Raw genomic sequence first — 13,099 nt, 5'->3', positions numbered from 1 at the left:
GCAGGTGACACAGGCTTTCCCCTGATCTCAGTGAAGAAGAACGAGATGGAAAGCTATAGGCAACATAGGTAGTTGTATCCAGGCAGGCAATGGAGCCTCATGTGTTTTCTAGAATATGGTACTATTGCCCCCTATCAAGGGAGGCAGGAATGTTTTCAGCAAAAAGTTCCAATGTGCAAGAGGGAGCCAAGGGCTGAGCAATCCAACATAGTTCTCTGGTGGTTAGGGAAGGGTAAGAACTTAAACCAAAGCTACAGTAAGTATTCCACGTGCCAAAAACTAGTAAGGTGCTAAAGACAGCATGTCATAGAGTTTCAAAAATCCATCCCAAATCACTGCAGGAGAAGCAGCATCAATCTTCCTTCACACAGGAGAGGCAGCAAATGAATTCCTCTGCAGCCAACCACACGGAGATGCACTGACATGCTTCCTATGACCAACTAGCTGTCCCCAGGCATGCTTCCTGCTGTGCAAGGCCCAGTGGCAAACTGGACCCACTGGGCTGCATCTACACTTTGATAGCCAAAGGCACCCAATTTACACAAGTAGTCACATTCTAAACGCGGGTAGAGTTCCTCTTCTCTGTTCATAGGCAATTTTGCCTGAGGCATAGTTCCAGGCAAATAATGCTAAAGTGACAGTGAGAATAAAACATGGGCAAAAAAAGCTGTGCCTTCTAATAAAACTGGTCCATTCCATTCTAACCGTCCAATCTGAACCCCTGCAACGCCTCATACGTCTAATATGAAAGAGTATTATCTTCAATTGTTAATAAGTGCTTGAAATACCCCTGGCTTCACATCTCAATGTTTTAACAGATTTTCAATGCTACAAATTTCACATTTTTCTCAAGGTTAGAAAGGTGATAGCTGGGAGAAGTTACTCAGAACAAATAAAACTTCTATTGCCTTTTTTTAAAAAAGCCTTTAAATAAAATATTTCATTCAATAAATATGTATGCCAGACACCATTATTTCTGTGAACAAGAGACAAAAATCTCCCCAGAGATTAATTTCCACGCACTTGTTTTTAATAATGGATGTTAGGGGCGCCTGGGTGGCTCAGTCCGTTAAGCATCCAACTCCGGCTCAGGTCATGATCTTGCAGTCGGTAAGTTCAAGCTCCACGTCGGGCTCTGTGCTGACAGCTCAGAGCCTGGAGCTGGCTTCAGAATCTGTGTGTCTCTCTCTCTGCCCCTCCCCTGCTCATGCTCTCTGTCTCTCAAAAAATAAATAAATGTTAAAAAAAATTAAAAAAAAAATAAATAATGGATGTTGATGGTCACCCCAGGACCTTTGAACTTATTGTTGCCACTGCCCACTTAACACCTCTGCCAGACATGTGCACCTCTTACTCTCTCACCTCCTTCAAATTGGTGCTCAAATATCATCCTGTCATCTTCTCAGTAGGGCATTTCCCTACTGGTCTATCTAAAACTGACACCATCAGAACACCTGGCTCGTGTCAGTCGGTAGAGCATGTGACTCTTGATCTTGGCGTTGTAAGTTCAAGCCCCACGATGGCTGTAGAGATTACTTAAAAATAAAACCTTAAAAAAATAAAATAAAACTGACACCATCATTCCTTGTAAGCACTTCTTAGTACCCTCTCCTGTTTTATTTTTCTCTACGGCACTTATTGCAATCTAAAAGATATATATTTTACTTTTGCTTTTGGCTGTCTTCCCCTATAAAACATAACCTTAATGAGGAATGTTCACCTTTCTGTTCATTGTTATATCCCCCAGCACCCAGCAAAACCCGAGAGCAATGAAGGCTTCTGGCACCCAAACTGTGCTCTCCTACTAACAGGAACGAGTGATTCTTGAAGAAACGGCCAATTTCAGGTCTAGGGTAGAAATTGTGTAGGATGAATCTGGAAGGTTTTGTCATACTAGATAAATAAAAACTATTAGAAACCATCAGAGTCATGTCAAAAGGATTCAGAAGACAATATTAATTGGCTCCCATTGGCCAAAGAAAGGACAGTTTGAGAACCAGTAAGAAAATAATTGGAGTAGATTGAACATATCAAATATGTTTCAATCAATGACTTCATAATGATAAAACCAAAAAGCATACTAACAAAATACTGGCCCAATGGAAGATGTTAGTAAACCAACAGAGACACAATGGTTCCTATATGAGCCGCCTCTCCTGGCAACTACATACTAGAGGAGTGGTCACCTCTCCTCATCAAGTATTCCTGGTATATTAAGAAGGAACCCCTAATGAATTAATGAACCCAGGCGCCAACCATCAACAGGTGCTAACATCATAAAAACAGAGACACTGGGCACTGTGTGCCTCCTGAGAGAAGTAGACAATACCATCCATGGAGAAGTCTTGCAAAAAAAAAAAAAAAATTTAAGTCTGACTCTGATCAAGTCTCAGACCTACCTATCAATTTACAGGAAATAAAGTGGGGAGAGAACCTGATTATACAATGACACAAGGATGTAATCATCAGAATTCAGAGTATAACAAACTAAGACAAATGAAGAAGTTTCTTAAAAACAAAACAAACAGAAAAAAAAGGGGGTGGGGAAAGAGATGGAAGGAAACCTAAAATTAAAAAGAGACTTTAGAGACACCAACAATTCTAATGTATGCTCACTGCTTGAAACCCAGTTCAAATAAATAACCTTTAATTTACAAGACTGCCTAGAAAATGCAAACACTAACCTGGGACTATATGATATTAAGGAATTATGTTAATTTTAGATATAAGATGGTATTATTATCAGTTACACTGGGAGTAGATTCAGGATTCCAAGGAGTCTTAAAGATGCATTTTGAAACATTCACAGATCCTAAGACCTTTGGATTTGCTTCAAAATAATGGACCAGCGGAGGGAGTAAATGAAATTGGCCATGAATTGACAACTGCTGAACTGAGTCATAGGTACATGGGACTTTGTTATACTCTTCTCTTTGGTATGTTTGAAATTTTCCACATTAAAAAAGTTCAAAACATAAAAATTTTACAGTGATTTTATTGGCATGCAATAGAAATGGCAAGAGACAGTATTGAAAAGTTGGCCAAACACAAATTGGAGGCGACTGCCCTGAAGCCCTGTCTGACACATGGGTTTCAAGGAAGGAGCCAAGGGGTGTTGGTGTGGGGTTTGCCAGTCTTGGAATTTTCCCTTCTAATTTTTGTTAAGGCAGCAGGCAGAGCAAGAATTCTAAGCACAAATGATGTGGTATGTGAAACTTACCAACAGGAGGCGTCACCAAGAAGATAAGCCTGGAGGAGTGTGGGGGAGTCTGAGCCCACAGAACCAACAGATCTGTTAAGGTGACTGACAAACACTGAGCTGTAGACTCAGGAACTGTTTTAAAAAAATCAATTTTCTAAGGATGCGTTAGAATTCAGGTAATAAGAGCAGCGAAAACACACGGATGAAAAAGGTACCAGTAAAGGCTGAGCTCAAAAAGTAGAAAGAAGAAGATCATAAATTTCTGCTACCTGCTTTACTGCCAAGAAATATTATCTCACAGAAAGGGGATTTCCCATCTCAAATGGTTACACGTTTAAAAGGTATGTGTTGGTATTCTCAGGCAACAGTTTAGTGATATTTTTAAAGAACTCCCTGACCTGTCCCAAAATGTTACTTATGTTTTTTCATTCAGGTTTTCTCCCGCAACCAAAACAGTCAATTCTTCATCGCTGCCCACTCTGACAAATTAGTCTATGCAACACCATTTCTAAGTTATCTCTAGCAGCCAACACAGCCCATAAATCCAAATCATTGTACTGGTTATTAGGATTTCATTTCATGCTCGCATTCACAAACATTTAAGCTTTCAACCTTTGCTGTTGGGCATTAATCTTGGCATTAATCAAGGGATTAAGTATGCTGAATTTAAACTCAAGGTTAATAGCATACTCAGCCAATATTAGTTTTACATATTGCCAAGGGAAAACAGAAAAAGGCAAAGACCTTTCTGCCTGTTGTTCGTGAAATAGAAGACACAGATTGATGAGTAAGGCATGAAATTGCTTCTTTTGTTCCTTCATGAAGGAGTCTCACACACCTACATACACACACATACACACACACTCATTAGTCCAGCCCAAATTGGCATTTGAAGCAACAGGCTTGTATAAATCCTAAGATCCAGCCATCGATCGCTGGGTAATTTGCTTATTTCCGAGCAACTATACATGCAAAGGCAACATAAGTGTTTAAAAAAAACAGCACAAACAAATTAAGAAGTCTAGAAGGGTATGATAGTTGCTAGTTGCTAGAATAACTGTGTAAAGAGAAGAAAAAAAATGTGTGGGTGTCAGGTATATCAGCATCATCTATCAATGTAATATCAAGAGAGGTAAAGAAATTCATTCCAAATTTCCTAAAATCTGTTAGCAGTAAAAGGCCCTGCAGAGAGCTAAGTTAATATACCTGAAACAATGATAGAGTAATTACTTTATAGAGCCTTGTCTCTATGAGGGGAATAGTTACATGGCTCGCAAAAACAGATACAGAAAATAAACTGCCCGATGATCTGGAAATGCAAGGCTGCCTAATGAATCATTCATTCACTGTCACCACTAGAAATGGCTGAGCACCTGGTTTTCATGAGTTACATCCTCAGGAGAATCAGTGCTGTTTCTCCTTTTGAGGGAGGGTATCAAAATTTTGAGTATTCAAAAACTAGCAATGAAGATTCATTAATTCAAATTAGCTCAAATAGCCATATTTCAAACACAACAGGCTTGGAGCATAGAAGTGAATGCAAAGTCAAAGGTAGTAAATCACTTATTTACCTGAGTTCAGTTTTCCTTTGACATGAAGGGGCAACAGTAATGCCAAGTGCAGAAACACTAAGCACTTGACCTCTCTGAGCCGCTCTGATTTGGCTATTACTCTGAGCGGGGGAGAGGTTTAAGTGAGGTTGTACATTTGAGGTGTCTGGCCTACAGTGGGGCTCAGTAATGTTTCATTCTTCTCCTAATGTCTTCTACCAAACAAGGGCAACACCAAACTCCTTACCACCACATCCAGTCCCTAGCCCAGTGTCAGACACATAGCAAGCATCTGTGGGAATAATGTGGGGAAATATTGATGGTTGCACTTTCTGGGATTTACTAAGAAAGACGTGTAGACTGCAAGTTGGTGAGGGTACAAGCACAAGTTTACAGCCCCATAATTCAGTGGAAGTTGGCACATGGAGACGACCCAAGGGAAGAAAAATGAAGGCAGAGTGCCACCTCCTAGGACCGGGCTGAATCTCAATGCCTCAATTCAACTGGTGACTGACCGTTGTTACTTCAAGTCCTTTTTTTATCTGTCAAAGCTCTGAGGTTAGACACAGAGATAGAAGCCAGAACTGGCTCTTCAAGAAGGATTAAGAGGAAAAGTCACTGGTACATCTGTTGATCAAGTAAACAAATCAAATGAAGATGTCTCTCTTAATTGTCTTTCCAATTCCAAGAGAAACCTGGCATATGATATGTGGTTAAATGAAGTACCAAAAAAAAGAAGGAAGGTTTCAAGAAAGCAAGAGGGAAAACAAAACAAAAGCCGAGACCAGAAACCAGATGCTGTCCAGGATTTTTAAAATACTAGCACAGAATTAACTGGCTTTAAAAACCACCTCTAGCCATTTCAGATTAACGACGGCAGGGACGCAATGTTCTTCCACAGGGCCAGCTCACAGCTCCAATGCAAACACAAGGGCCATATGCAGAGAGAAGAAGTCACAGGGAATAGCTGAATTTCTACGTTACCAGAAGTCAAAGGATCTAAAATTAAATTAGAATGATGAATTAGAACCAGAAATTGGTTCTAATTATAAAACAAAATCGAGCTCCCACATAAAATGTCCCCATAACTGAACGCAAATAATGACAATATCAAAACCCATAAAAATGCCGACCGTGTTTACTGAACGTCATCCATCTGCCCGGCTCTATTCTAACCATGTTCCCATATACACTCAGGAATCCTCACGGTAGGATCCTTTAAAGACAAAATTAAAATTACTACTTTTGAAAGGCAGTATTTGCCATCCAAGAGGCCACAGTGGTGAAATTCTTCTCCAGCTCTTAAAGAGTATCTATTAAGATGCTATGATAAAACACATTTTTTTTTTTAAAGGCCAGAATTCCAAGGTTATTTTCAGATTTAAACTAAAAGGGTTTCCTGGTTCTCTCCCCAGGGAAATTCTCTCCACCCTGTCCAGGCTCCACCACCTGCCTCCATTCTTCCTCTTCCATTAGACTCTTAATGAATGCATACCATGGTGCCAAGAAAACTCCTTCTCACCAATTGCTGACATTCAATGAATATAAGGGAGGTTCAGTAAGTGCTCACTGAACTGAATTCAGCTGAACAAAAACAAAAGCCTGATCATCTGCATAAGAAGAGTGAGGTAAAGGTTAATAAAGCACCATTCCACACCTTGGAAAGGGAAAAAATAGTTACAGGTTCTGCAATGAAACACCTGGGCTCCAGTATTAAGACTACATTGGGGTGCCTGGGTGGCTCAGTCGGTTGAGCTCCGGTCATGATACCTCGGTGCTTAAGTTCAAGTCCCACATCAGGTTTGCCACAGTCAGTGCAGAGCCCACTCCTGATCCTCTGTCCCCCTGTCTCTGCCCCTCCCCTACTTACACTCTCTCAAAAAAAAAAAAAAAAAAAAGTTAAAAAAAGAATATATGATTCATCACATCTTTGCACAGCCCAGTCTGTCCCACACTCATCAGAACCTCACTTTTCTCTCACCTTATCGACATCCTTCCTTCACTGTGAGTTGGGTTGCATGGCAGTTTCAACGGAAGGGAACTGGGTCACCAATAATCTCAGTCCCTTTCCATCTGGACTGTTCTTCCACACCTTCCCAGCTCTGGCTCAGGAGATGGAGGGAAGGCTGACATGGGAGGTAATGCTCTACCTGTAACTCAGTAGCACACCCAACATGCAAACTCTCAGAAAGGCAGGAAATTAGCCCCACCTGTCAATCAGGGAGCACAGCTGGACTCTGGCTGAATTCCATCAAGTGGAAAGAGGAAGGCAACTTTTGAAAATTAAACTGAATGAGGAACCTTTTCCTCAGGGCTAGAAAGGTGCTTCTAAATTGACTTCTCACTGGAGCACAGGTTCACCCAAGACCCCACGCCTTACTCCTCTGGAGAAAGAGATGAGAAGGTGGGGCACAGGCCACCTCAGCCAAAAACACGCTCAAATGCTACAGAATTAATTTGCCGGCAGTCTGCTAATAGGAGCATCACACAACCAACTCTCTGGGCTTTTAATTTCCGAGAGGTATTTTAACTATCATTAGCTCTGAGGCTTCTTATGATGGCCATGGGGTGGCCATGGTGTGACCATGTAAAAAAAAAAAAGTCTCATGGGGTGGCCATGGTGTGACCATGTAAAAAAAAAGAAAAAAAGGTCTCAGCGGATCTTAAAAAGGAAAGGGACATAAAGTAAAGAGACACACTGCACAGAATTCAGGGCCATAGGCCCTGTGGCAATACTGGTTTGGCCTCCATCCCCCAAAGCTGTTCCCTGTCACCCCGTGACACAGAAGAGAGGTGCCTGAGTCCCACATGAAAGACTATGTCATTTAGGCTCAAAACGGAGGCATTCTCCTTCTTGTGTGGTAGCATCATGGAGCTGTTATTATGGCAATAGCACACGCAAGGGCACATCCTCTGAAATTAGACAGCACCCAGTTCACAAGCCCCTCGGGCTGCCTTTGTCCATGAAGCGTGGAGGGGAAGCCAGCTTTTGATCCCCTACTCAGTTCTTCCCCTGTACTTGTCCCCATATGGTCCTGACTCTACCCCACCTCCCTCCAGGGTCACATGAGAATCATCAAAGCCTGGGACAAATTTCAGATGGTCTGTAAAATGTCCTGCAACACTTAAAAAAAAAGAAAATAAGCTGCAATTTAAATTCAAGGGTAGAAATGGAAAAGAAGCTCAGGCTGGAAATAACTCAGCCTGTAAGCAAATTGCTAACTCAGCCAAAAAGCCCAGGAAAAAATGCTCAACATCACTGATCATCAATGAAATGCAAACCAGGGGCGCCTGGGTGGCTTAGTCGGTTGAGCATCCCTTTCAGCTCAGGTCATGATTTCATGGTTCATGGGATAGAGCCCTGCATCAGAGTCTATGCAGACAGCATGGAGCCTACTTGAGATTGTCTCTCTCCCTCTTTCTTTGCCCCTTCCCTGCACACACACTCACACACATACACACACTCTCGCATGCATACACACTCTCAAAACAAATAAATAAACTTTAAAAATTTTTAAAAGAAAATGCAAACCAAAGCTACAATGAGTTACCACTTCACATCCATTAGCACGGTTACTTCAAAAAACAGAAAACAACAAGGGCTGGAAAGGATGTGAAGACACTAGAAGCCTCATGCCTTGCTGGTGGGAATGTAAATGGAGCAACCACTTTGGAGAAGTGTCGTGGTTCCTCAATAAAATAAAAACAGAATTAACATATGATTCAGCCATTCCACTTCTGGATATACACCCAAAAAAAACGAAAGCAGGGTCTCAAAGACTGAGATGTACAGCCATGTTCATAGCAGCATTATTCACAAGTGCTAGAAGGTAGAAGCAACCCAAATATCCATCAATGGATAAATGGATAAGCAAAATGTGGTATATAACATAATGTGGTATTATTCAGCTTTAAAAAAAGAAGGAAAGCCTAACATATGCTATAATATGACACGGATGAATCTTGAGTTCATGATGCGTAGAGAAGGCACTCACAGAAAGGCAAATACTGTATAATTATATGAATAATGAGAGTAGTCACAAGCAGAGTAGTCACAAGTCAAATTAGAATGGTTGTTTCCAGGGACAGGAGGGAGACGGAATGGGGAGTCATTGTTTAATGGGTAGAGTTTCAGGTTTGCAAGATGACGTGTTCAGAAGGTGGATGGTGGTGATGGTTGCATCGTAATATGAATATACTTAATTCCACTGACCTATACACTTAATGGTCAAGATGGCAAATTTTATGTTACATGTATTAGACTAGATTGTTTATTTTTATTTTTTAAATTTTTTTAAATTTTTTTATTTTTTTACTTTGAGAGAGAGAGAGGGAGGAAGGGAGAGGGGCAGGGGGAGAGGGGGAGAATCTCAAGCAGGCTCAGCATGGAGCCCCACAATGGGGCTTGATCCCATGACCCTGGGATCATGACCTGAGACAAAACCAAGAGTCAGATGCTCAATCAGCTGAGCCATCCGGGTGCCCCTATTTTACTAGATTGTTTTTAACTGAGGAAAGAAAATGTAAATAGCTACATTAGCCCGGGTTTTTTTTTTTTTTCTCAAGGGAAAAAAAATCACCCTATTAAAGAGCAGGGAACCTATTAAAGAAGGGAACGACAGGTCCACCATGTAAAAACAATACACAAATTTCAGGCTGTACAACAGGCTCACCACTTATTTCCACACCCTGAAGCCAAAGAAGCAACTCACCTCACTGAGGTAAATAAAGAAAGAGCAGGTGGACCCATCCACTCCGTAGTCTGCGTAGCAGGGATCCGAGCGCCACATATCTTTCATCCACTGAAACAACAAGAACCCGGTAAGGACATCTACAAGCAGACCGTGTTCGGTGGCCCTGTACATCCCATGACAGAGAAGGCTATGAAGGGCAAGGAGAAGTGAATGGCTCAGACTGGGGCCTGAGGTTCATTGTCAGTGAGCTGAGGTCAGGACAACAGATGCCCAGTTTTCCAGATGATTCACAGGTAGACGCTGGCTTGAGCTGGGCCTTAGCAGAGGTGTGCAGGGTAGAGGAAGGCCGTGAGACCACCAGGCAGTAAAGCCCAGGACAGGCAGTGGCCAGGAGAGTTTTATCAAGAGCAACTGCCTAATCAAAACCCCTTTCACCCAGAGAGCTACAGTTGCATAAGCCACAGGACAGGTCCTGGAACAGACAGTGTGAATGAGAGCAGGCGTGCAAGGTGTGCATGGCATGTGTGAGTCCCACAGAGGAACCATGTTAACGCTTCTGGGGTTTGCGCTCACCATCCTAAGCATACACTGGAACCAAGACTTTTCTCTGAAAACTAGTGAGTAGGGTTGTGGTCTCCCTCAGGGCAGGCCATATAAAAAGAACTTTTAAAAAAAAAAATCCTAAGAGTGAAAGAGTGTCCAAATGTCTCAGGTTACTCAGCTGCAAATGCAAATGTGACATTTAAATCACAATCTGGAGACCTCATGGCAGGGGGGCCTGGGGACTGGGGGAGAGGGAAGTTGGGCTCTATATAATGGCAGCTCCTTGTCAATGGCCCTTGAAGGATCACCTGCTGGAGGCTGGGAAAGCCAGGGGGAGGCAGCTTCAAAGACACAGCAGGAGCCCAAAGTGGCCCAGGCTCTTTCACTCTGACCAGTTAGAGCCATTGTGGACTGACCCCATGAAGTTGGCATAAGCACACAAGGGTTGTCATGGCCACAGCCCCAAACTGGCAGAATTGAGGCATCCCTTCGATGACTCCCTTAAAGGGCTTGCTTGCCATCTGTATTGCTGGGGAGTTAGAGAGAGGGGAGGGGAGGAGAAGGAAGAGGGTGTTAGTGAAGAAAAAAGGTGAAGGGAATGAATAAACATTACTTGGGCCTTACCTTGATTTTCCCCTCGCAGTGGGGGTAGCCATCCATAGGAGGCAATACACATTTTTCTTGAGCTCCATTAATGATATCTGCAAAGATGAAACAGAACAAAGGATACCATGAAGTTTATGAGACACAAACCTACCATCTTTGTAAGCAATGGGCAGGGAAGGAAACAGAAACAGGAAGTCTATACTGGGAGCCATGCTCTGACCTGTGGAAGCTCTCCAGCTGCCAATAGGTCCAGCTGGTCTGCAGTGAGGACCTGGCCCAAGAACAGCCCACCTGTAGGATGGCCAGAGACCTATGATGCATGTGGCCCAGCCTGAACGGGTGAGCTACACCAATCAGAGGGTTTGCTTGGAAATTTGCAACTTGGTAAGAGAAACCAAACAAGTGGAGAGCAGGAGATGAAGCCATGAGATTGGGAGGGACCACCAGGGCCATGTCAGGCTGTGCAAACTGAGGTCAGGAATACCTTCATGACATGTGCTTGAGCTGAGAAGCTGGCAAAAAATAGGCAAATAGAACGGTAGTACAGAGGAGGAGAAAGCAACCAGACACATCAGCAAGGTACAGCATCTTCTGGACGTGGTTCTTACATTTCTGCAAAGATCTCCTTATGCTTCAAATATTTCCTCACAATAAACTCCCTTTCTATTAGCTAGCTCTAGGGGATTCCTATTCCTTTTGATGACAAGAGTCAGAACAAAAAAGAACGCCTTTAAAAAGCTTACTGTTTAGTGGTGGACCACAGACAAACAAGTAAACCACTGAACAACAGTGTAATAGACATTATGTTGGGGCGGGCCAAGGGAAGGACACCCACCCCAGTCTCTAGGATCAAAGACGACTTCCTGGATCTAGTGACATCTTAGTGGAGATAGGAAGATGAAGCAGGAGTATGCCAGGTGAAGGGGCAAGGTAGAGATGGTGTTCAAGGAACAGGCTCCAAATGCAAGGACGCACACTGAGTGGAATGCAGAAATGGGAGGTACTGAGTGGTCAGAAAGGAAATCAGGCAGGGCCCAAACCAGAAAGACTTCAAGCAAGCACCCTGATAAAGACTTTATTTATTTTTCAAGTGTTTATTTTTGAGAGAGAGAGAGAGACATTGAGTGAGTGAGCGAGCAGGGGGAGGGGCAAAAAGAGAGGGGGACAGAGGATCCAAAGTGGGCTCTGTGCTGACAGCAGACAGCCCATTGTGGGGCTGGAACTCATGAACCACAAGATCATAACCTGAGCCAAAGTCAGATGCTTAATGGACAGAGCCGCCCAGGCGTCCCTGCCCTGATAAAGACTTTAAGCTGAGGGAAGGGAAGGGCAGGGCACTGAAGGCTTCTAAGAAAGGAATAGTTAAGATCAGCCTTATGTTTAGGAATGATCATTTTAGCTGGAAACTGGGACAGCTCTAAAACTACATGTTTCTCTTTGAGGACCAACTGTATTTTCCAGACACGTTTGGAAAATGCCACAATTACTTATGGCTGACAATTTTCTGTTCAAAGTACTAATGAGAAATTAGATCCCAAACTACAGTATTGTTTGACAGTGTTATTCAATGTTGGTGGCTGCTGGGGCTAAAACAGAAATTGTACCTGTCCCTTGAAAATTAGTTCCTCTGACAGTCTGAAACAGATTCTTCACCTCTTGATTCAGTGTTCTCATCACCATTCCACCCTCCACCTGGATAACTACAGCATAAAATCAATACCCTCCTTCTCATGGACTGGAGGCAGCGTCATTTAGTAGTGAACATGGACGATACTTAGCTTGTCAGAGCCTCTGTTTCTCCGTCTGTAGCACTGAAATAACTGTACCATTATTTCATCCAGCTCTTATTAAGTAAGCTAATACTTGTGCAAAGTCTAGTCTGGCACTCCCAACAGCTGACTCTCGCCACAGACCACAGTGCGTGCTTAAAAAGTTGGCATTCGCTATATAATTCCATGCCACTTATACTCTATCTAAGAAAGCAATATTTCAAAAGCACGGATCTTCTAGAAACGCATTCTCTGCGTTTTTGAGATAAATGCAGGCTTGAGGTGGTACATCTCCCTATAGCTCTCCTCCTTTCTCACTTGTAAGGGGACAGCCAGCCTCAGAAACCACTAACAAATGCCTCACCAAAGGACAGAGGCACTTTTCAGTGACTACTTATCCTATTTTTGTCTCTGATTTTGCTTGGTAACATTTACCAAGCAAATAAATAGCACAGGATCCAAGACAGCAGAGTCTGAAACAGCTGGGGGTCGGGGCAATCAGACATTTAGAGGGATGATTACGGAGAAATTCCCCCCTTCTTTCACACACTATAAGCATTACACCAGTTCCAGACATCCAGAGCCAGAAATTATGGAAACTAGAGTCTATAGAGTTAGAGGTATGGTACCATGGAGTGAACAGAAACCACCAGATGGTAACATAAACCAACAGGTCCACGAAGGCCTGCAAGGAAAGCCTGGTTGCTGACAGTGTGGGTCCTTTCCATAAAGAGT

At 42.8% G+C, this 13,099-nt stretch overlaps 1 protein-coding gene across 5 annotated transcripts in view; it reads right to left on the bottom strand.

Annotated features, from left to right (window-relative positions):
* MGAT5 (alpha-1,6-mannosylglycoprotein 6-beta-N-acetylglucosaminyltransferase) overlaps nucleotides 1–13,099 on the bottom strand; it is a 335,238-nt gene that overhangs the window by 129,996 nt on the left and 192,143 nt on the right. For all 5 annotated transcript variants that reach the window (XM_042994303.1, XM_042994306.1, XM_042994304.1 and 2 more), the window contains 2 exons: nucleotides 10,614–10,690; nucleotides 9,465–9,554 (listed from right to left, as the gene is read on the bottom strand). In XM_042994303.1, the coding sequence (XP_042850237.1) occupies nucleotides 9,465–9,554; nucleotides 10,614–10,690 (167 nt within the window). The remainder of the gene's footprint in view (nucleotides 1–9,464; nucleotides 9,555–10,613; nucleotides 10,691–13,099) is intronic.

Source organism: Panthera tigris, chromosome C1 (genome assembly GCF_018350195.1).
Source record: "Panthera tigris isolate Pti1 chromosome C1, P.tigris_Pti1_mat1.1, whole genome shotgun sequence".
Classification (NCBI taxonomy): Eukaryota; Metazoa; Chordata; class Mammalia; order Carnivora; family Felidae; genus Panthera; species Panthera tigris.
Note: the sequence above shows the minus strand (reverse complement) of the source record. Positions and strands in the feature narration are given on the sequence as shown.